The sequence below is a fragment of the Gouania willdenowi genome, chromosome 6 (genome assembly GCF_900634775.1).
Source record: "Gouania willdenowi chromosome 6, fGouWil2.1, whole genome shotgun sequence".
NCBI lineage: Eukaryota > Metazoa > Chordata > Actinopteri > Blenniiformes > Gobiesocidae > Gouania > Gouania willdenowi.
This window is the reverse complement of record NC_041049.1, coordinates 6862343-6888201: the sequence shown is the minus strand read 5'-3', so window position 1 is coordinate 6888201 and position 25859 is coordinate 6862343. Positions and strand designations below refer to the sequence as shown.

The following is a 25859-nucleotide window of genomic DNA, read 5'->3' as shown; positions in this document are numbered from 1 at the left end:
ACAAGTTTAGCTGTTGTGTATTAGCTGAACTGGTGATGAGTTTACCTGGCGACACGTCAAGGATCTCCAATCACACGTCTGCACAGGAGTCCGTGCTAAACGTGAGGGTGCTTCACGGGGCGGTGGTAATTAAAGGGGGTTAGCAGTGTAGCTAACGTTGTTCTTACTATATAATCTTACATGATTAAGTGCAACTATCCTGTTTTTGTAAATCATCTGAAGCATATAAAATGTAAATGTAACAACAGTAATTGACTATTAATCATATTAAGCATGTTTGGTACACTTTCAGGAAGTTTAGTAGCCAGTAAAGTCATCAAAACAGGGAAAGATGATGAAACAGAATTTGGGAAATTTTGAAACTGAGAATCGGAGGCCCGACTAATGCGACATCAAAATTGAAAGAACAAGGCAGCTGCAATTATTTCCTGGTACTCGTTAACAGTTGCTGCCAAACTGCATTAATTCTCCATAAATTGAGAACAATAACTGCACAATAGAAGGCGCACGTAACTCAAACATTTAGCACATATGCAGAGGGCCATTTTTACAGAATTAGCTATCGTTATCAAACGGCTCATTGTGGTGGGACAGCTGATGCAACAGCACTTTGTAATGATTATTATTCCCAAAGATTCATTACAGAAGTCCTGCACCTTCTATGAATGGCTCTCTGTATGTTTGATGAACGACTAATGCCGGAGGTTAATTGGAAACTGCCAAACGACTCATTCTGGGGGTTAATGGGAATTTACCAAATTGCCTGAGTCTCAAGGTTAATGGGGAGTTGATTTTCGTGCTGCAATCAGCTGAGAGAGTAAATGAGTGAATGTGCTTGAGAGGAAATTACAGTTCTCGAGGTGATGAACCGCAGCATGTTTTTAAAAAGATCACCTGGGAGCGACTTTTAAGCACAATTTAACAAGTTGCATAATGACAGGAAAAAGCTATGATCTCTACGCCTGTTGCACGGTGATACACAGCAGCGGAAAATCACTGTGTTTAGAGGAATTAAAAGGCATGTGTTTGTTTTAGATGATTTTAAATGAGGAAGAAAAAAAAAAAAAAAAAAAAAAAAAAGAGTATTTGACGCCTCATTTACGGATTCAATTGCATCTATGTTAGATTTTTTCTTTTTTACCCAATATCTAATTAGTGACAGCGAAAAAACTAAACACAGAGAAACAGGCTCATCTGACTCCATAAACAACAAGCTTCTCCACTGGCTCCCAGTTTCACTAATTGGATAAAATAAATCTAAACAGTAAATGTCAGTTGGAGCATAAACACATTAGAACGCATCCAACCAACAAACATACAGAGCAGAGCGGTGCAGACAGAGACCTCTGCAGGGGCAGGTCAGAGAAGCTCCAGACAAACAGATGTAGTTTCTAGTCATGTTTACTTGTTGAAATGTGTTTTATTTATTAACAGGAGCTTCGATTTTCTGTCAATCGCAGAAAACGAACGGAAAAAAACGTAAATCAATTCCTAATGTAGTTTCTAGTCATGTTTACTTGTTGAAATGTGTTTTATTTATTAACAGGAGCTTCGATTTTCCGTCAATCGCAGAAAAGGAACGGAAAAAAAACGTAAATCAATTCCTGAAACAGAATTGTTATAATTATTTATTTTAAACAAAAACAAGTGAAGATTACAATACAACAGGAAATATACCCTCGCATGCATGTTTTTCAACAATATCACACATTTATACATATTTTTTTTTATCGTAAAACAGGTGGTATAACGTGTAGCAACTTTAGCAAACGGACAGACGTCAAATCTCGCGTGATTTTTTGCGCAATACAGAAGAAAAACACCAATTAAAAAAAATAAAATTCACTTTATTAAACATATTAAGCATGTTTGGCACTATTTCAGGAAGTTTAAAAGCCAGTAATGACATCTGTTTAGGGAGAGATGATGAAACGGAAACTAAACGAGATTCTGTGACGGTGGAAACGGTGGAAACTCTCAAACAGAATTAGGGACGATTTTGAAAGCTGCATGTGAGCATGTGACTGCGTGCGCATGCCTCTGCTACAGGAGAACAACACTCACGAACATGGAGGCACAGTTAGCTTAGCATGTCGGCAGCATTACACAAAAACAGAGAAGCAAAGGATCGCAATTTATAATTCCTATAAAGTGGAATTAAGTCCTGGTGGAGCTGCAAACAAAACGCTACCTTATTCACCATAAGAAACCACCACACCACTGAGTATGCAGCATTTAAAGCTAGAAATCAAGCTAATGCTAAAGCTAAGCTAGCGCAGCAAAGAGCCATAGGGCTGCTGTTGCAATTATTCTACAATATTCACTCATCATGACAGTAAAATAGACAATCCTAAGTTAATCTACTGCAGTAATTCAACTCTCAACCAGTAAAAAACGCTGTGAACACCTGATTATGCATGAAAAAAAAATACCGTCATATACCGTGAAACCGTTAGAATATATATATATATATATACACACACACATTTTTAGTCATACTGCCCAGCTCTACATCAAACCTATCAGCAGTCGCAGATACACTGTGGAATAATAATACAACAGGCATTTGGGAACAAATGAAAAGACTGATCAAGAAACGGTGAAAAGGTGTCCACGTGTCATGTGCTCCTTTACTCACGCCTGCACCGGCTCGACACACACACCACAACAGACACAAAAAAACCTCCAAAACCTGATCACACGACAGAAGATCCAGATCAACGAGGATTCACTGGATTAGTCCGTTTCCATTCAAAGAGAACAAAGCTGCAATAAATCTGTAGTTCTTTGTGCATATTTGGAACAATCAAAACAACCTGCTTTCCTGTTTATAATTGTGGAAGATTTGCTCTAATCTGGATTTGAGGGAGAAATCCTGTTTCGCTCTTTGGACTCTGTGACCTTTCAGTGAATGAATGTGTTTTTGTTCAGCGTTCAGCGACACCTTTGGACGAGCGACAGGGACAGGAGGCCGGAGAGGGAGAGACGGAGCGCCTCTATCTTTAAACTGCTGATAGAAGCTTCTGCAGATAAGAGTCTATAGTTAAAACCTGCCTGTGTACGCGACTGACACTGTGGAATTTCATTTCCAATATACAGTTTGTTGAGGGTCCAATTTCCTGGCCGGAGCAGCGGAGCGCTGTGAGGTGTGCCGACCTCAGCAACAGCAAACCAAGCGAGAGATGAGCATCGCCTGGAAGAAAGAGAGATAGAGGGAAAAGAGAGAGGGAGAGGCCACAGGAGAGATAAAGAGAGCGAGCCAAGCTGCCTGGGAGGAGAAGGTGGTGGTTGTTGTTTTTTAATAGAAGTGAATAAGAGTGTTGTTTTCCTGAGCTGAACATCAACATCTTTACATCTCCATTCCTCACCATCAATCATCACCTGCACTTCAGCTCAGCACAAAACTTCCAATCTATCTTCTTTAACTGAAGTGGTACGAAGGCTGAGACATGTTTAATGTTCATCAGAAATCACAGACGCCGTGATCACCATTTAGTTTTCTTTTCCATTCCAATGTTGTTTTTTTCCTTGTATTTTGATATGCAAACATACTTTTGTAGTTTTAAAAAAGCTTAGTTATGTAATTAAAAGGATTATAAAATAATCTAGATCAGAGTTAGGCAACTTTTATCACAGCAGGGGGCACACAAATGTGATTGTCTGATCCAAGGGCCACATCATCAACATTCTTAGACTTAGACTTTCTTTATTGTCACTAAAAGTTGAACTTTACACTACAGATAAGAACAAAATTTAGTTGCATTGGCTCATAGTGCAGGATATAAAAAAAAACAGGATAGAAACCAGCAGCAGTATTTACATAAAGTAGAGCTTTAAAATTTGAGTTTCAATTCGATTTTTTTTCGTCTTTTTTTCAATGCACTTAAAAATGACTGCAGACATCAGATATATTGTCAAAAGTGCAACTTTATTGCTGTGATTGTTCTCAAGAGTTAAAATGCAGAGAAAAATCCCAAAATAAAAAGTAAATGAGTCTCATGAGTCATTCAACAATTTCAAGCTTTAACACAGGTTTAAGCAAAAGTGCAACAGCGCCTTCACAGTAGCTTAAATTTTCTGATTAAGAAATCAGATAACTACATATTTTGTAACATATAACATTACAATTTAAAAAATAAACTCTTCCCTTAGCATCTCAGGATAATGTGAATAAAAAATTAATAAGGTAGGTAGTATTTAAAAAATAAGGTGCAGATATATATATTTCCAGAGTCCAGCAACAGAACAGTCCTTAGTGGGGGTGGGAGGTGTCGGCATTCATGTCAACATTTAGAAATATGAGCAATATGAGCGAGAATCCAGGAAATGAGAGGGTTTTTGGTGTATTTGTGTTATTAATGTGTGTTTTTGTAGTCATTTGTTGTATGTATTGAGTCATTTCCATGTTTTTTGCAGTTAATTTTTTTAACTGTGGTTGTGTGCGCTTTCAGAATCATTTATTCTATTCATTCATTTATTTATTTAACAGGGACATTCTAGACTAAAAAATGATTTTTTTTTTCTCCTCCAATAGTTCAACTGTGCACTAGGCTAATGCTATAAAAGGATATTAGCTAACGTTAGCTTGAAGCTACGTAACACAGGATTAAGAGGGGGAAAAAAGGGGAATTGCGAACTTTAGTTGATGAAAATAATTGCAAACCTAAAATCATGTTATTTTGTGCTTTTTGTTTTTGGAGTCATTTTGTTGTCGTTTAGTGTGTTTTTGGATTCAGTTTGCGTATTTATGTTTGTATCTCTGGAATCATTTGGTGTGTTTTTGTGTCATTTTATGTATTTTTCTTGTCGCTTTGTGTTTTTTGTTGTCATTATTGTGTATTTATGTTATAATTTTGTATCTCTGGAGCCATTTGTGTCATTTTATGTATTTTTCTCATCATTTTGTGTGTTCTGGGTGTTTTTTGAGTCATCATTTTGTTTATTTATGTCATCATTTTGTATCTCTGGAGTAATTTTGTGCATTTTTCTGTCATGTTATATATTTTTCCTTGTCGTTTTGCATTTTTTGTTTTCATTTTGTGTGTACAGTAACACATTTGTAAAGGTAAGGTTAAAATGCGTTACTGTAATTGAACAAACAATTGTACTTTAAAATGATTATATATATAGTTAATATATAATAAAGGTTTCACTAAGCAGGAGCAGCAGAAAACTTTAATGTCTCAAACAAACTCCACATAGTTCCCTGGGGTCCATAGGGACGAATTTATTTGTTAAATGCGTCACTACGGCCTATTAAAGCAGTTATCACACCATTGAGTCACACATTAATTATGGCAAAATTAATTTGCGCAGCACGTTCCATTTTGTGCTTGTTCATTTGACTTTAATAAGAAAAGTGGTTCAGTAAAGTTTAGACTTTTTTTTTTTTTTTTGAGCTATGTATGGCACCAAAAAAAAAGAAAAGGATTTGAGAAAACTCTTAAATCTTGACTTTGCTCAAAAAGTTCCTGCGGGGGTGAAGCTTGCTTGGTGTCATGTCAGAGGTTTGTGCTGATATGAGACGGATTCACCCACAAGCAGACAGCAATCAGCGCCGTGTGCGGCTGTATCCTTGAGAAATAACCCTGAAGCCTACGTTTCTAAGTGTGTGTGTGTGTGTGTGTGTGTGTGTGTGTGTGTGTGTGTGTGTGTGTGTGTGTGTGTGTGTGTGTGTGTGTGTGTGTGTTACTCCTGTTTGGCAGCTCCCACCGCTGCTCACACTTAATGAGATGCAGTTTCAGTATGCCATGTTTGCCGCCCGCAGAGTCGCACACATGCCATTTCTGCATCTACATCTATCCAGAGGCAACAATCACATTTCCATTTCAAAACGCACTAACATTGAAATGACCTTAAAGAGTTTCTTGTTAAAAGTCTGTTATTTAAGTTGTTTTTTTTAATTCCTGCCAAACAAGCTGAAAACGTAGCTTTTGACTTTTGACAGATTCTTGTCACAAAAATGTAACTCATTCATTTTCTCCTGAAGAAGAGAATCAGCATAGCATAGGTTTTATTCTACAGTGTTCCACTTCATTTCTTATACATAGTCAACACCACAAGAATATTCAAGTGTGAATCATTTGCACACCTTTACAGCCACGCTTGTTAATATATTTAACAAGCGTCTGATTTTCTGATTTTGGGGATGTAACGATTCACTCAACTCCCGATACGATTTGATTCATGATACTGGGTTCATGATATGATTCTCTCACGATTTATTTAATAAAATGGGACTGTAGACAAATGATGACTGAAAAATATTCCTTTATTTTTTTCGGGAAAAAACTAAAAAATACTGTAGTATTTTCATTAGGGATGTAACGATTCACTCAACTCCCGATACGATTCGATTCACAATACTGGGTTCACGATACGATTTTCTGACGATTTATTTTACAAAATGGGAATGTTGACAAATGACTGAAAAATATTCCTTTATTTTTTTGGGGAAAATACTATACTATTTTCCTTTTATTCTTCATTGTCAAAAGAATCCCTTGATAAACTATTCAAAATGATGCAATTTAACTAAAAATAAATCTTGAATGAAATAAATAAAGAAATAATACAAATGAAGAAGCCTATTAATTTAAATTCTGGTTCTATAGTAAACAATGCAAAACTGCATAATAGTTATTTTTCTTTTTAAAAGTGCAACTGAAAATGTATTTTGTGCCTTAACAATTGGACTTAAAAAAAAAAAAAACCGTCATTGCATTGATTTACGGCAGATATTTGTTTGGACCAGCAGAGGGTGCTGGTAACCCAGTGGTTTGTTGGCATGCAGATATCTTGCAGTGAAGAAGAGATCCTATGCGCTAGCAGACAGAGCTAATAGAAAAACGTGACTTTTACAGATATTCACGTAATATTACAGATATTCTTTTGATGCTAAAGGGGTAATGAATCATTTATTAACATGTTTAACAGTATAAGGCGGCCAGAAAGAAAGTAATAGCAGATTCCACCCGCTGCATAAACTGCTGGACAAGAGAAGGGATAAATAAAAAAAGTACTGCAATTCAATTTTCAAAGTATCGACGTCAATTGTGATACTTATGAATCGATTTTTAACTGCCTTACGATTAATCGTTACGTCCCTATTGCTGATTAATTAATTCCCAAAAAGCTGACTCAAGCAGAAAAGATCCGCTCTATTTATATCCGTTATAAATAAGACAAGATAATTAAGAAGAACAGAAGATGAAGTCAAGAAAAGATGGAATGATAGAAAAACAAAAACAAAAGGAAAAAAAAACTGATAGGAAATGTTTGTATTATTAACATTATTGTTGATTAATTCATTCTAGAAATGTTGACTCAAGCAGCAAAGACATTATTTATCCAATAAAGCTGCAACAGCTAAGGTTTGCACACGTTTCTACACATACAAACCTTTCAAAATTCAGGCTCTAGGTGTGGGCTTTTGCACGTTGCAAAAAAAAAAAAGAAAAATCGACGTAATTGTGGGTGTATTTCTACTAATAGTATCAAATTCCAGGATAATCCCAGTGTGCTTCATTGCCTTCCTGATCCACAGGTCGAGCCCAATTGGACTTTGAGCATTTCTTTTGAATATGATCTCTCATGTGCACCAACCCTGTAAACCACAATCAAAAACTACATTCATGCATGTCAAAATGGTTCCAAGACATACATTTGGAAAAATGTGACTTTATTTTTTTATGAGCTGCCTGGCCATGAACAGCCTGTCTCTCATTAGATCTGTCTCTGCTGCCCTCTGTGACCCCAACACCCCCCAATCGTCCCAAAGTGACATGGCCAAGACTTCCTCACATTCCTCTATAATCAGACTGGCAGCCAGGAAATGTAAACAGCAGCCTGCCGCTGTCCATGTGTTTATCGTGTCTGCGACCATCCCCCCCCCCCCCCATCTCTGACTGACAGCACTGAGTTTGTTCAAGAGTGAGAAGCCACACTTTGACCGCAGCCTAAATAAAACATAACAAATAACCACTTAAAAACGTGGGCATTTTATGATTCTGAGCATGTTTTCCTTATTGTATGGGAGGTGCTGAGTCGCTCCGTTATCCTCAACAAACAGGAGGGAGAAAATTTACATTGGCGATAGAGGACACAGCGAAAATGATTATGGTAAATTGAAAAAGTTGGGGAACAAGAAAGTTGGAAGGTTAAAAACAAAAAAGTGCAAGAAGGAAAATAAAAGAAAAACAAAGAAGGGGGAATGTGGGCCGACTGAAGAAAAGGTGATGAAACGAGAGCAAAAGGAAACCGAGATGCTGTGAGACGAGGGGCGTTTCTGGCACCGAGCAGTTTCCATTACTGGCAAAATAAACTGATACCATATGACTAATCACCTCATAACTGCAGCAGGAATTTACTACGCACACACACGCAGAACCAACGGGAAGGGGAAAAAATGGTGAATATAAAGAAAATAAAAGATGGAGCAAAAATAAAATAAAAGAGAAGTAAAGGGTGGAGGGCTTGACTAACTAATAAAATACCTTCAGATGTGATAAATCACCACAAAATCCAGAGCCAAAATGGTATCGACTTTTAGCAAACCAACTTTTAATAGATCTAGGTCTATGAATCAATGATTTGCTATTTAACGTATGTGATAGTGTCTACTCAAACACGGATATGTAGGGCCTTCCTTTGCCTAAAGCCATTACGTGGCTCAAAATACAGAGATTAATAAAGTTCACTCCCATTAATAGTTCAAATTCAACCACCAATTTTGCAGGTGAAAAGGAGTGATATTTTCTCAAAACGTGTGTCATCTATAGGGCCTTTAAATTCACTGAATTCACAGTATTAACTTCTCGCACCATGAAATCGCGCTCCACGAAAACTCAAGTTACGGAAACTCACGCTATGGAAATTTGCACTACGAAATCTTAAAGGTGCAGTCACTAACTCTCAGGTCCCCCCTCCCTCTCCCTCCCCGCTGCTCTCTTGCCCTGCCTCCAAACTTTCCAAAGTCCCTCCTTCAGAGGAGCTAACAAGCTAACGTTAGCCAGACAGCAACATCACAGTAATATAACATGCTCTGTTAAAAGCATATTACTGCAGCGCTTCTCTCTGTCTATGTGCACACACCTCAGCAGCAGCAACAACAACACAGTGTCACTGCCACACCAGCCTGTCATTGCCCGATCCCGTTAGATCTCGGAAGCTAAGCAGGTCTGGGCCTGGTTAGTAGTTGGATGGGAGACCACTGAGAATTCCAGGTGCCACAGTGGGGTGGCAGCCTTGGGCAAGGCACTTCACCTACATTGCCTAGTATGAATGTAGTGTGTGAGTGAGTGTTGGTGGTGGTCAGAGGGGCCGATGGCGCACTATGGCAGCCTCGCTTCCGTCAGTCTGCCCCAGGGCAGCTGTGGCTACAATAGTAGTTTACCACCACTAAGTGTGGAGTGAAAGAATAATGCCTTAATTCTGTAAAGCGACTTTGAGTGTCTATGATAAAGCGCTATATAAAACTGATGCATTTTTATTATTATTACTTACAGCAGCCCACACAGAGGCTGCTGCGCGCACATGCACTACAGAGTTCTAGTGTAACAATTTTAAACAGAATTTGGGAAATTTTAAAAAAGGAAAATTGGAGGCCGTACATATATATACTTCTAATTCAGCGAATAACTTCCAAGATTTCTGCAAAAAATTGGAGGCTTTAGTTACAGTATGTGCACTTAATTGTAATGGTCAATTGTAAGTCAAAGAAAATAAGCTAATTAGCAGATAATTGAGCACAATGTTTATTAGTGATTTGCTAACACTGTTATGAGATAATTATGAATTACTTTCAGTATGAAAGTAAGTCTCCTTGAAAATAGGAGGCAGTAAATAGCACAGAGGCTGAAGTGTGGGGTAATTGATTGTGTGCCGCAGCACCTTTTTTTCCCTGATACAAAGGATTTACTGTGAATCCGTGTACCCTTTGTTCTTTGGTTATTCCATTTTAAAACCAAATCAAAATAACAAATAATGTGGTTATTTTGTTTTTTTTTTAAAATGTTTTAATTTAAAACCAAAACAGAAATACAGAAAAACCAAAAACCAGATAAGCAGCATTTTTCTGTTTTTTTTTTTTTTTTTTTTTGTGTGACGGTAAAATTTGAGCGAGAACTGAAGTCTGCTGCACCTCGTTTCCCAGGTCCTGGACCAGGTCTACTCACACAATAGGACTGTTTAGGATTTAATTCAGCAGTTTTCTGGTCCTGCTCCTGTTTTCATTCAGTCTGTGGATGTTTTAGCTCGTAAAAAGCTGCTTACGTGTATGTTTTGTTTTGCGGTGTTACGGTCCAAATAGTATCCAAATAAACTGGTAACTGACTATCAACTGCGAGGCTGGTGTGAGGAACAATAGATGTTAGAACTTCTACCATTTGACACTTTTGCAAAAACAATTACAGTTTTTTTGAGGGAAGTAAAAATGATTATTTTGCACGATATAACTACTGCTAACAACAGCCGTCAACACACACGGAAGTTGATCTCAAGGAACGAGAAGCACCAGTAGATTCATTACACCACCTCTGGTTCCACATATTATGAGCATGTTTTAAGTAACATCCATTTTTTTTGGTTTTGATTTATTTATCTATTAATAACGTTTTAAGTCACCAGTAATGTTACTTATGCGTTGCTTCTTTTTATGTCCGGACCAGGAGCAAAAGTCCACTCAGTCACCAGTGTATCTGGATACTATTTGGACCGTAACACTGTTATTCACAGATTTTAAAACATAAAACCGCTGCTTGTTTGTTTTTAGTTTTCCCGTTTTCCTGTTTCTGGTTTTAAATTAATTTAAAAAAATTCTATTTGGTTTTGAGACAAAATAACCAAAAAACAAAGGGAACATGGATTACTGTGGCTAAAGAAAGCTTGAAAAATGCATCTCTAAATAGCATCGTTTTAAATACATGTGAAGTAGTTTAAACATCTTTTATCGTTTGATAGTATGGATAATAAATCCTCTTTTCTCATGAGTTTGAGAGGAAAAAACGCGGTTTTGGTTTAAACTCCGGGATTCTGAAATAGCAGCCACATGACCATGTAAGACTAGATTTTTAGGTTTCAACAAACATCTAAATTTAGTATTTTGCTCCCACATGACGGCGTCTCTCATTCGCTCAGATAGCCACAAAGTCAGCCATCTGCATATGGTGCTGATTTTTCTTAAAACTCAAGTATAAAACAGCACAGTGAACAAATGACATACTAGCACTTTAGATTTGCTCTGACCCGTGATCCATTTCATTCTGATTTGATACATTATATCATAACATCACTCACATACTGAAATTATAAAGGGTTGTGCAGTATAGCCATGATTACAGGCTTAAAACGAGACAAATGAATAAATGTAACCGTTCAAATAAGCTTTTATTGAATCATTAGCTTCAGCAGACTGGTTTGGTTTCATTGAGTCATTGTGTCAGTGCAGGTCATGCCTAGGATGAGGTAAGAGGAGGGTGGAGTAATGATTTGATTTGGGGTTTAGGTCACAAACTGCTGGGCGTGGTTTTCAGAGCAAAGTCTAGATATTAACTAATTTATTATTTCACCTGGTTTTGTTGTCTTATGGTTTACCAACTGCAGTGAACTCCAGAGTTTATCTAACAGCTACATGTCGCTAGTTTTTACAGAAAGTTACGTTTCAGTTTTAGTCAAAATGTACGGTAGTTATCAGGACGATTTCAGTTGTAGTCTAGTTTTAGTCAAATAAATGACATTAACATTTAGAGAGTTGACGAAATCCTTCACAGATATAGTCGACTAAAATATAAAGTGTAAGAGTGAGTGCATTTTTTTTTTAAAGATTCAACTACCATCGATCACCCTGATATGGGATGGTAGTAATGTATGTTAATACGCACAGACAGATTTTATGTCATGTGATCGATGCGTAAAGCACATGAGTTCTGATTAGTTTTCGTCCCATGTGACAAAATTATATTTTTTTATAAGTCAACGAAAATATAAAGTTTTCATTTAACATGTAATCCTAATCAGTTACAGCCTAGTTATTGACATTTAAAGGGGCCATATGTAGAATTTGCAAGCAATTACTGCCACTGCCAGGTGGAATATTACTGGTGACAGGTTTGTTGTTTTGTTAAATAGGATAAAACCTATTTTTTGTTGTTGTAAGTTTGCATTTATTATTATTATCATTAACAATATAAAGAAACAAATGGTGTTTGGGTATGATCTTTATTTTATTGACACAAATCTAAACAGCAAAAAACAGTGAGAAAAGGAAGTGACGTCATTTTATTTAGCACGTATGTTTGAAATGATCTACCTACCGACGTATATTTCACCTATAGACTTGTACACAGCGGTGATGCCAGTGAACATTACATCAAACTGTATAAAGACACAGGTTGGCCGGGCCAGCAATATTTATTAATGTATATATAACTATGTAATCTAAATTTAAAAAACACATATGGCATGACAGCTACATGGCCCCTTTAAAAAAGTAGTCGAGAAAAATCTTTAGACAACAAACTTAACACTGCTTGTAAGAGACCAAGGCCGTGTTCAAAATGTCATATTAACGTACTACTCATACTAAGTTTGATGTCAAAATGAGTATGTAACACATTCACCTGAGATAGTATGAAAAATTTGAGTATGTGAGAAATACCCAGATGTATACTATATTGGGACAAACTAGTCATACTAAACTGGCCCAAGATGTATTGCGGGCAAAACATAAAATAGTCCTGGGACCGGCTTCATGCTAAAAATCCTCCCCTTTTCAAAACAAAAGCATCTCTTCAATTCGATTTTTAACACTGTTGTAAATAGGGCTCTTGTTTTGAAGTTAACTGGAGGTTTTGTCAGTAGCCAATGGCGGGTCTACAAAAATCTCCGATATGTCGAAATGAGATGAAATTTTCTCACTTAAATGTTTTCAGAACTTTCAAAGGTGGAGAATCAGAGATATTTAGCCTCAGTGTGATTCAGGTTTTTGTCGTTGTAGGTTCAAAATGCATCTTAGAAAACTTGGAAGTATACTTCAGTTGGAACGGTTCATTCTAATCATACTTATAGTACGTAGTAGACAGTAAATACTCATTGAGTTTGTCGTGTTTAGTAATGGAGTGGGCCATTTCTAACACAGCCTAAGTCTTTTGGCTTCAGGGTTTATTTTCTCGTTTCAAAATGCAACTTATCATAATCATCCTTTTTGACATAACTCTGCTTGTTGTGGGATTACTGGAAGTCCCGTACAGATGAGGAGCAGATGTCTGTCCTCATCCTGGTACACATTCCACACACTAAACAGCAAAAAGCAGGATTAACGGCACTCAAATTAGGCAACGTGCATTGCAAATCTTCAGAAGGACAAGACACCAGCACAAGGAAGACACGAGCAAACCCACAGGCGTGCGAATAAACCCACGACTAGATCCAAGCGAGGCGAGCAGATGTGATGCAGAGCCGTGTTGGAGGATTCACGTTCAGACCGAGCTGCGACTTTGTGGTGCGGCAACTGCGTGCATTGGGAGAGAAATCTGACATTTGGTTTCATTTCAACACGACGACGTGACTGTAAATATGTTCAGCTTCTTAAGCTAACTGCTGTCTGAGAGACACCGAGGACGACAGATTCAGAGCAACAATCATTTCTCATATTAACAACGCAATTCATACAGACCCAGAGCACCAAAACAAAACAAGGCAGACGCACGCATCAATCAGCGCTGAGCCCTCCATAAACAAGCAGAAAATATTCATCAAGTGCTTCCAAGTGTAACAAAATCCAACATATACACGAGGACAGTTTGAGGCAAATGCAAACACAAGTTAAGTAATAGGACGGTACAAGATTCCAATGCACCACTGATTAAAAAATCCCTGTGAGCTGTTTTAAGCCTTGGAATTAAAAATGACTCAAATCACTCAGAAACCAAATGTTACATCATTCCTAGCAAGAGATCTATGGCTTTGAATTGTTGCAAAAAACATGCTTTTAGTCAAATGTTGACATTGCAGTGTATGCAAGAGTAGTTGAAGGAGTGATTTTAATGTCCTTTTAGTTGGGGCTCTGACTTTTGGTGGGAGCGGAAAATGGAATTGACTTGGTCAAATGGAAATGGCAATGTTTTGATCATTATTTAAAAAAAAATAATACTGTTTTTACAATATCAAGTGGAAATTGCAATTTGATAGGGAGCATACCCTCACGTTTTCCCTTTGGGACAATATCACGCAATTTTTCACAATAAACAGGAGAGTCAAGACGGGAATGTTGATTCTTTAGCAAAATATAGAATAAAACAAGACGGAGTCTACCACCTGAAATGAAAATTGTTTTACGATATGGAGTAAACCCACTTCAACATATTTTGGGACAATACCACACATTCAAACAATTTAACATCATAAAACAAGTGGAATATTGTGGAGCAACTTTAGCAAATGGACAAACTTCAAATCTCATATGAGTTCCACGCAAACTTGCATTTTGCGCAAAGATAGCAGTGAAAGACAAAGTTAATAACAAAAGTTACCTCCATTAAAAGTATTACGCATGTTCAGAATGATATCGCGAAGTTGAAAAACCGATTAGGAAAAGACGATGAAACGGCAACCAAACGGAAAGAGAGAAACTGACAGAGAAAAACTGGCGGCTCTAATTTAGTGATGTTTCTCACGCAGTTTTTAGTTGAAAACTTGAAATACTCATTAAAACGTTGCTAGCACAAAATAAAAAGCACAGATCAACACAAAGCTGTACAGATTAGAATAAAACCACAGTGAAAAAACTATTCAAAGAACATAAAGACAATATACAGTAGTTTTTAAAAGACTAGCAACACTGTGTCTCATGCTCGTATGAAGTCCTAAAAATTTTAATTTATTTTTTATCATAAAACTCTTTCTTTTTATTCCAACATCACATAAGTGAGTTATCTGAATGCACAGAGCAGAAAAACCTACAGAGACTAGTACCGCTGGGTGTCTAAAACTAGCAGGTTCCTCTGCTGAAGCCATGTCTCACATTTTAAGTCTCTTAAATAAAAGGGTGGGACAAAAACAGTGATGCGAAACATCTGCGAATAAGATTAAAACATGACCTGAAGATTACAAATGTGCCCCAAACTACAGTAAATACTTGATTTGTCAAGAGAGGCCCGTTTCTGTGCAGATGGTTCAAGTAAGAATTGAGAGGGAATGCGAGCAGGGAGGGAAAGAAAGCAAGAGGAAAGCCAAGAAAGAGGGAGAAAAAAAAAAAAGATGAAAAAAACAGAGCGTTCAAGTTCTGAAGGGTCAAACTTACAGGAAATGAACCGCAGGCGGTGCAGCAACCCAAGTCCTAACTGCCGCTTTCAACCTAAATATACAGCAAAGAACAGAAAACCTTACGCAAGAACAATCTGTAAGTGGGACCTACAGAACATGCATGCACTTACTGAGCACATAAACAAGGGCCACACACACACAAACACACACACTACGAAGTAACTCACATGACTCTTCTGCTGCCTGCGGGATGACTCAGAGAACAAGATGTCTGAAAGTGAGTGATGTTTTTCAGGGTCTGAGACTGAAACTGTAAAACCTAAGACAAGGTTTACATTTTACCCAGTTGCAGCACTAAAACATAACCGTTATTTATCTGTATCAGATCATTCTGCATGCAGAGGTCAAGAGTAGGGCCTCCAATTTTCCGTGATAATGAAAATCGGATGGAAATTAGACAGGCAACGATCTTCTGCTATTTTTATTTAAGAAAGTTGGATGACTGATGAGTCACCTGGAACAAAATATACAAAGTAAAGACAATGATTAATGAATACATGACAAGTTTTAAAGGGTACGTTCAAAACTTGTCCACGTCTCCGGATCCCAAACAAACAGGAGTCCAGAAAGGGTTTGTTAAGAATGTCAATATGAAGAGAACCAAAGTTTGAATAAACATTAAACTAGTGACTGATCATTTATCAAACACACTTCACTATACACTATCTAGAAATCATGAATTTATCTTCCCAAAACAGAAATACCTATTGCAAACTACACAGAATATTAATTCCCCTTCATGTTTTTTGGAAAATATTACATATTTTCACCTTATTTTACGATTAAAAAAGTGGTTAAATGTAGCAAATATCATAACGCGCAAATAAATCTCAGTCTAGATTAATCTTGTGATTATCTAGACTGAATTATTTGGCCTTAATATGTTCTCTTCATGTCTTTTAAAATAAATAGTTGTTGCCCTATTAGGTACAATTACCAATCCTCCTACCAATTTTAGATTTTTAAAAGACAAACTTTTGACAATACATGTAAAACATCTAATGTCTGACTAGAATGAAATCTCACCAGTTTTTTTTTTTTTTCCTGTTGCTACCAGCTAATGAACCCTATTTTTCACTTTTACTTTGCTACATTAACTCAAGATAATTACAAAATTGCTCTTTGGAGAGTCTTTATCTTTCCTAAAGCAGAAAACCATGACATTGGTCTTGCCGGTTGCTACTATGGGATTTTAAAAATGCACTGGACTTGCTGGCAAAGACAGAGTTCACGCACATTGACTAAATAATAATCTTTAGGAATCATAATAATGTCTAACTTGTTTTTCATCAAGTCAACTTTGAAATAGTTTTTAATCTCTTGAAATCTGTTCAAGCAAAAGCTAAGAATTTCCTATCATTTTAGAGCCTCTGTTCACAGAAAAACTCTGTCCATGACCCCATTGAACGCAACGCACGGACATTGAATGGAGGAACTTCTTGAACAGATTTATCAATACAGTATCTGTAACAACATAAAGAGAAGAAAAAAGGTCTATAATAGAAAAGACAGTTCAAACTTTCCAATGCTTAAATATAAAGTTCAACACCTACTGACTGAAAGGCAACAGAACAGGAGAAAATAAAGAGCTAAACAAGAGCTCGTTATGGATTTTCTCACAAAACAGGCTGAACAACCGTCACATCACAGTGGACAAATGGGCTGGAGGCCATGAGCACCGGATACCGTAATTAGAAGGTCTCCAAGTGTGAACCACTGCAGCACACAGAGGGGCGTGGCCAAAACAGACAGAAAGCTCTCCTACACACAGAGGGGCGTGGCCAAAACAGACAGAAAGCTCTCCTACACACAGAGGGGCGTGGCCAAACCAGACAAAAAGCTCTCCTACACACAGAGGGGCGTGGCCAAAACAGACAGAAAGCTCTCCTACACACAGAGGGGCGTGGCCAAACCAGACAAAAAGCTCTCCTACACACAGAGTCCAAGTGTCGTAACACTTTGTCCCTATTTATTACACAATATTATGGACACATCAGAGTTTTCACAAACAACTGAATGAATGAAAATAAAAGAGAAAATTGTTAAAAGTAAAGATGAATTTCCAACATCAGCAACATTCCCTCCAGAATTCAATTCAATGCAATTATTTTTAACATTCCATTGATTTGTATATTATTATTGTATCGTTTATTTAACCAGGAAAGTGCCATTAAGATTAAGATTGAAAATCCCTGTTTCAAGGCGAGTCTTGGAAGCAGTTAGAGGTTAAGAACTTGCTCAAGGTGGATTTGAACCAGCAACCTTTCAGTTAGAACCTTGCTTCCTTAACCATTAGGACATGAGTGATGAATAATGATCGTAAAAATGCACAAAAGGGCTCCAAAATCAAACACAATGACAACAAAAACACAAAAAAATGACCACAAAAGCACAAAAAAACAAAAAGCCTGAGTTGTTTCTTATATTAATGCTTATTATGGTTATTATTCCTCCCGCTTGCATTTTTGTGGCCCCTGCTGTGATAGAAGTTGCTTATCTCTGAGCAGGAGGATCAACCGGCTGTTTGGCAACAAGGTCTATGAACTCGTGGCCTTTTTTTGGCGAGTCCTGCATGTTTCTCCACACAGCTGTTTCTCACATCGTAATGGGACGTGGTATAAAAACAAACAAAATCATTCTGGGGAAAAAAGAAAACTACATGGGTCTAACAAGTTTTTATTAATTTCAGAGCAGACGAAAAAACCCTAACCATGTAAAGTTCTTGCCGGCGTAAATCGAGAATACATCACTGTAACAGCTTCACTGATTAAACACAAAAGACGAGGGGGCACCTGATGCTCGCCAATTTGAAACATGCATGCTAGGCGTGTATTTCACTGTATGTGTGTGTGTGTGTGTGTGTGTGTGTGTGCGTGCGTGCGTGCGTGTGTGTGATTGCCATCATGGCATGAACTTTGGAGCAGTGATTGCAAAGTAAAATGCCTTTGTATGCTCTCAGGTGGAGAGCAGCGTTTCAGCCCCCGCAGTAAACCAATAAGTAAACAAACAAACACAGTAGTTGGGAGGGGGAGGGGAAGGGGTCAAAATAAATAATAAAACCAGAAAAAATCATTGTGAGGAATGAAAAAGAAATGAGGTGGAAATGAGAACGCGCTGAGAGGTCCAGACAGGCGTGTGGGAAAGTTTGGAAATTAAGGAGAGAAGAAAAGACAGCAGTGGTTAGAGAGCTTCCTGTGGTCAAAACACAGCCGTGGGAACACGAACGCATCTACACAACCTTCATGTAAGAAGACTAAAACCACGATGTGTTTAAGAAGCTGTGTGTGTGGTGCCCTGCCACCTGTGTTCACACAGATGTGAGAAAAAGGGAACGATAGCACCTTAGAGCGCGCACACACACAGTCCTTTAAGTGTGTACTGATGGAAACCGACAGCAGTGTCTGGCGAGAGAGGCTGGGGACAGAGTGAAGGTGTGATCGCTCCAGCCGACATGAAATTGTGAATTTCTGTGAGTGATGTGAAAGAAATATGATGAAGGCTGTAGTCTAGTCAGGCTGATTTAATTCCTTTTTTTTGTAAGACAGTGTCTTAAAAAGTGCTTTCTCGTCTTTAGATAAACGACCAATCCGCTGTCTTTGCTGAGCGGTCATGGTTTTCCTCAAGGTGACACAAACCCTGCTAATGGCCACATTTACATGGGAGATTTAATTCCCCTTTAATTCAGAATTAAAATTAAATCCTCTTTAAACTGACTTTGGAAACACTTAATTCCGAATGAAAATGGCTATTCCGAATTAAGTGGCTGGTTTATTCTGATTTTAATTCCGAACTGAATAATTCCTTGATCTTGGAAACATTTAATTCCGCTTTAAATTAATTCTGGTCGCTCTGCGCATGCTCGTTGACGCACTGGCAACGACATAATCCAAGATGGCCGCCCGAAGCAAGGGTTGGACTCGAGCCGAGACTATTTATTTGATCAGAACCATAGAAGATATGGATATAATGAATAAAATGGATGGACGGAAAAATAACATACGTACATTTTACGCACACACAGACATCGGCAAATGAAACAGACTACTACATACGGGACATGAAGCCCCACACCAGACCACAGCTTCACTAATGTCGCACGAGTCTCCTAAAATTCTCCTTCCACTCCAAATCCTGTCTCGTTGAAATAAAGCAGTCGTTGCACTAAGCACTATTTTGATTGGCCAAAGTACGGTCTTCTATCTCTCTTCTCCTGCTCAGCTGACGAAAGTGAAACCGTATGTCATGTCGAGCTGCTGCTTCAAAACTACAATTAAAATAAAAGTGAAAATAGTACTTATAATGTGGTCTTCTATTCTATTTCTATGTAAACACAAAGCAGAACACTTTAACTCAGAATTATTTAGGTATGAATTAAAAAAAACATCATGTAACCATGGCAATTGTCTTCCCAAAGCTTTCTCGTCTTTGGACAACCAACTAATCTACTGTCATGTCGAGCGTTGCTTAGTTGTCATGGTTTTCCTTAAGGTGACACAATCCTTGCTAATATTCAAACCACATTCCACGCAAAGTGTCGACTCCAAATATGTCATCTTTAAAAAGGAATGTTTCAGCAGCCCGGTTCCCTAGGGGCACATACATCATTGTGTTTATATACGACATGCACGTGGTGCAACGTCATCATGACGCTTTGTTTGGATGTGGTTGCAGCAACAAGCCTGGAAACATGGCTCACACTTTAATGACTAAGTTAGTTTTTTTGGATCAAGTTTGAGAATAATCAGCATTCCTACAGATTTATTTTGGAGGGATGATCACACAGTGCAACTGTAATCACCATAGCCATGCACTGGTGGGTGTAACCTTATTGGAGTGTTAGTAATTAAACTATGCAAGAGTCAATAAACCCCAAAAAACTGTATTTGGGTATTACATAGTGTTGGTGATTGTTTCTCATCCAACTCTTGACATTGTAGTCAAAGTATTTTTAATTTGGTGTATTGTGTTGTAAAAATGTCAGAGTGACTGACTTCTATCGGTAGAAACACAGTTATTCCAATCATATTTTGCTATTGGCTGAGAATGTTGGTTTGTGACATTTTTGTGGTTTCTTACGTCATTGTTGGCTCCGCCCTTCTATTAAAAACTAGCATCTGTGACCTCTACAATGTGTGGTGAGTAGTGTTGGATTGAGAGAATTGTGAATAGAGACGTATAGTGACGATTGAGTAGCTAGTTAGCATAGCATAGATTGTTTTTCGTAGATTTTAATAGTATAGACTGGGCGTGTCTTTACCAATTATCAAGGCATTTTCAGGCTAGACTCACATCAGCCAAAACTTCAGGGTTTAGTTACTCTTTAAGCAATGGACTAGACATTTGTCTGACAGCTCAATATATGCAAGTAATAACAGGTGGCCAGTAGCTCAAACATCCATACAAAAAGATAAACTTAGAGCCACGAGTGATGCTGGAATCCTCAATCTCTGCTGTTAAACCAGTAATGTTAGACTTTCCCTTTGGAATCTATAAATAAGGAGACAATATTAAAGCAAACATGGATATTTGTGAACTGGTGTACCAGAGGCTTTGAGGCAGCAACAGATATTATCTGTTCTTCTAAGGTTTTAAGGATGACAACATTATCTTTGTTCTGAATCTTTGAAGAACGTGGCTTTTGTTTTTTTAAACATGTAACAAAGAAAAACTGTTGAGTGGATTTTTGCTGCTGAGAATATTTTCAAGGTGGGTCTTGTGCAGTAGAGCGTTAGGTGGAACAAACACTGCTGTTTTTCTTGTGAATTTAACAAACTGGAATTTCCTATTAAATATGAATTCTGAAACATTGAAATTAATCATTTTTACGATGCATCGCAATGCATTAGGTGGACGATTCTGCATCGATGCAGGGACATAACAATCGATTATAGCGTAACTTTGTGCTCACAGCAAAACAAGTAAGTTAACTAAAACATTCTGTCCCATTGAATTGTGGCAAAACAAGTCCAGCAGAGTATGATGGAGGGAGTCTTAACTGAAGAGAAAGTGATTAAAAACTTACCTAGTATCTTTAAAGTGGACATCTGGATTTGGATTTTATGAACGGAACAGGATAAGCACGCTTTTCACTTCCTGTTAAAGATGCTGCAGGCTCGGTACAAGTAGGAGTTTCACAGAAACAGTAATACCTGCTTTCAGTAATGAAACCAAAGCCCAGGTAAAAGCTTTAATGAGCCAGTTTGTGTAAATCACAGAACAGTGACGCTACGTTAGCGAAGACTGACGGAGTTTACCACATGAGTCTCAGAGGAGCCGATCTAACGGAGCGACTGTTTCTCATGTTCACACTGTGTGATGTTTGCTACAGTCATGAAGCAGCCTGTTGAAGAGCAGAGGATGAAGCTGCAGCTACTGCACAAGGATTAGTTTAAGAAGTGTTTTATCTTAGAGCTGCTCAATGGAAACCTCACTTAGTATATTGGATGTTTCAGCACTGCTTTAATACACTTCTTTGTTCAAGGATTGATGATTTGTTTTGTGAGGCTGAACATTTTCACACCAAGAATACGTGCAGTCGCCAGGCTAGGCTTTTACTCTTTATTTTTTGTAAAGTAATTCGTTGTTAGGCCATTAGTTTGTTAAGCATTAAATACCTTATTTTATGAAATAGAACATTGCAGAGGTTTGAGGTTAAGTTAGTCTTTACTCTTGTAAATAATAATAATCATAATAATAAAGTGCTTTTCAAGACACTCATACGACTCGTCTGCTGTATTCAGAATCATTCAGTGTCCCTTCAGCAGGACAAATAGGGTTGGGCATCGTTTGGATTTGAACCATTCTGATTCCGACTCTCAATTTCAATTCCTGTTCTAAACAATTTTCAATTCCGATTCTTTGAGTTGTGCAGGTCACCGGGTCACAGATTTCACAGGATAATTTTTTCATTTGAAAAAGCCTTTACACAGATCATTTTTATTCATTCACTAAGTTGAGACAGTTTAAATTGTTTGCTGTACTGTAACTAGGGTATTCAATTACAAAGGTCCCAAACTGTAACTGTAAAACTTAAACTTGCTGAAACAACACTACAAACAAGTTAACAGCAGTCTAAAAAACAAAGAGCTGCAGCTCAGGTAGATGTGAAACAAAATAAAACAAACTCAAACCCTGGTGCAGTCATGTGACAAAATCAATCAACAGTTCTAGTTGAGCAAGATTAAGTTCATTTTGGTTGTTCTGAGCTTGTGCGACTTGCGGCAATGATGCGCTGTTGACGACAATCCAAGATAGCGGCAGCCCGGACTCCAGCCAACACTATTTAATAAGAGCCTTAAAAGACATGAATATAATGAAAAGAGTGGATGGACAGAGGCATAAACATGCAGACTTTCACACACTTATTAAACACACACGGACCACTGTAAACGTGGTAAACAGTACAGACTTCACCGGACGGCTGGCACTAGGACCCAGAGACAGAGTAAATGCGTCCCCGTACTGCATGTACAGGCGATAATATCACCAAGTTTATCATTTTACCAGTTGTTAGAGCTACTGTCTTTACCAGGGAGCTAATATTTATTTCTGGTGATTGCTTTCCGGAGTTTTACTGAGTTTTATTTACCAGTGATTAGTTCCCATCCCCCTTCCGCCCCGTGGTCCAAACTGAAACCATAACCAGACACACACACACACACACACTCTCTCTCTCTCTCACACGCACGCACACACGCACTACAGTCGCGTTCTGAATGCACTTTATACAAACCCCGCGTAAACAAACAACAAGCCGTGGAAACAAACTAATGCGGGCATTTAGGAATCGAAAAAAATAATCAAAATGCAAACATCTTCGTAATGGTTCCGGAACAGGACGTTGGGAAGCGGTTCTTAGTGCCCAACCCGAAGGACAAACAATAGAATAGGGATAGGATAAAGTGCTTTCTCACAGATAAAGGGAGGCTAGACCTATAAATGTATTAATTTTGAATGACAATATAATAAAGACATTTATTCCAATACTGTTTCTATTACCCTTGGAAATGCACAAAATCGGAATAGCGCAATAATGGAATAATGGAAACACCTGAATTTCGCAAAAAAAAAAAAAAAACAACTCAAATATTGCTAAAACGTTTTACAGAGGTTTTTCAGATCTTTTGATATTGAAATGTATCGCAAAAGCACAATGGAAACACTTTTTTCCGCAATTACACATCACATGACGTGACATTCCTGGTCACATGACCACATCTCTCAGAGAAAACATGGCTTGGTACATGAAAACATAAAGAGACTAAGACATTTCTAAGCATTATAAGATTATTACTGCCACATTAGACAGAAAACAACAAAGGAATATGGGGCGTTATAAAGAGATTTGGTGCGTCCATCTTGCTGCAGCAAAGTCTTGCACAATGACATTTCACAAGAGTCGCGAACCCAAAACAACCTTCAATAGAACCACGTTTAAAGCGCAAATACCCTTTGTTTAAATTTTATAAATATCACTTTCATTTTGCAAAAAACTGTAATGGGGAAACTGCTATTGATTTCTGAAGCCATTTCTAAATGATAAAAAGATGCTTGTATTCACTGATGAAAAAGTAACCACGGGCAGTAATGTAGCAAATAATGGATGAAAATAATTATTTTGCATTGTGGAATCGTAATGGAATCGATTGGTGATACCAGTGAAGATGCACAGCTTTACTCACTGCAGATTGTGGAGTTGATGGTTAGGGAAATGAGCACTACTTCCTGTTTACTCATGGAACCTGTTACAAGGATTTGAGAGCAGGTCGGTCAAAGTGCAGAACTCAAACCACCGAGGTTTTATCATGAAATATCATTCTGGTTTCACGATGGCGGCGTCTTTCAGACCATACGGTGAGCTGCATGAGTCCAGGTGGAAGCCCAGCAACCATTCAGCAGATCACACATGTTTTAAATTGCACCCCCCCCCCCCCCCCCCCCCATCACCTCTCTAAACACAAACTCAGATTCACGGCTCTCAAACGTGTGGTTTGTACCTTAAACACCGTCGTAAAAACCCACTCCTGTCACGATTTAGCTTGAAGATGACCTTACAGCAAACAAACACACACTGACCACCAACACAGCCTGGAAAAGCCTGGGAATGTCCCAGCGCCAAAGATCACATTCATGCTGCTGGATTCCCTCAGCACTGAAATCCCCCGAGGGAAGTCATAACAACAACAGAGCGGATCAGATCACTGTTTGATCCTTTAAAAAGACGTGTTATATTAAAGCACGCACGCTCGCTGTGTGACCGTTTTTCTATTTTAACCATTAACAGTCAGCCAGGAGTAAAACACGAGTTGCAAACTCAGCTTTTTCACCCAAAAGCTTTGTTTATTTTTAACATATCTGACTAATTCTGACTCCAGAACACACAGAAACACGTCCTCAGTTACACACAACAGCCTCTTTCTTACCTCGTACTGCATGAAAGAAGTCATCAATACATTTTATGTCTGTTAGCTTTTACTTTCACTTCTTTAATCTCCAAGTCTTCCACATGCAAAACAAAGCAGATCCATATCCCCACTGATGCAACCTCAGCGTAATAGCCAGAAACCTTCAGCTCATAATGATCCTAATACAATGCAGTGCAGCCTGCGGTAGATAAGGACTTTAGTTCAATTAGGGAGTGGATTACATAAGGAGGAGCACTTTATTTTGGCTACAGGATGGGATTATTTTAAATTCAAGCTTACTCTAACACTTCAACAACAAAATCACAAAAACGGTCACAATTTTTGCCTGTGAATTGAAGAAGTACGAGTTTTATGACCTTCAAAGACAAGAGATTAGATTGTGAAGTCAGTTTTTTTTTTTTTTTTTTTTAAAGCCCAAAACAGAAATGTACTGACTCGCCACTACCTTTAGTGATAAGAGGAGAGATAAAAGACGACTCCTGATTTAAATAATGCTGAAAGAGGTGAATGTAGAGCAGACTTTATCACAGTGGAGCCACAAAAACATTCCTGTCAGCGTTTAGAATCTCAACAATCTGAAGATTAATATAGCCAAGAATAAAACATTTTAATGATCAAATTGTGTATTTTTGTTGTACGTCTTGATTTATTTTGTGTATATTGGAGTCATTTTTTCTGTTTGTTTTGAGGGCCACACAAATTAGACCAAGAGCCGCATGTGGTTCATTAGCCGCCAGTTGCCCATGTCTGATCTCGAGCCTCAGTTTTTTCATTCCAATTTTTTCCCCAATACTGTTTCGCTTTATCCAATTCCATTTTGTTTCCATTTCACCGGCTGTCCCTGATTAAATGTCATTACTCACTATTAAACTCAATCACCAAATCATGCCAAACATGCTTAGAAGAATTAAGTTAACTATTGTTAACTCCAGATTTTGTGCTCGATTTTGACATCCAACCGTTTGCTACACTTGCTGGACATTCATGCACCCGTTCTAGGGTTATAAATATATGTAAAAATGCATGATTATGTCCAAAAACATGTGAGGGTTTAGTCATGTCATGTAGCTATTTCTATTTCAACTATTTCAATCTTGGATTTTCAAGTAGAAG

General features: G+C 37.9%; 1 protein-coding gene and 1 pseudogene across 4 annotated transcripts in view; one reads left to right on the top strand and one right to left on the bottom strand.

Annotated features, from left to right (window-relative positions):
* The window catches only part of plxnb2a.1 (plexin b2a, tandem duplicate 1), a 250675-nt gene that overhangs the window by 210207 nt on the left and 14609 nt on the right, over positions 1-25859 (bottom strand). For 2 of the 4 annotated variants that reach the window (XM_028449129.1, XM_028449130.1), the window contains exons 1-2: positions 24744-24750; positions 24003-24062 (exon numbers count right to left, since the gene is read on the bottom strand). The exons of 1 other annotated variant lie outside the window; for it this stretch is intronic. In XM_028449129.1, coding sequence (XP_028304930.1) covers positions 24003-24057 — 55 coding nt within the window. In that variant the 5' untranslated portion in view covers positions 24058-24062; positions 24744-24750. Of the gene's footprint in view, positions 1-24002; positions 24063-24743; positions 24862-25859 lie in introns of those variants that run through there. One more of the 4 variants, XM_028449133.1, reaches the window with a different exon arrangement.
* Positions 9122-9236, top strand: LOC114466287 (uncharacterized; annotated as a pseudogene).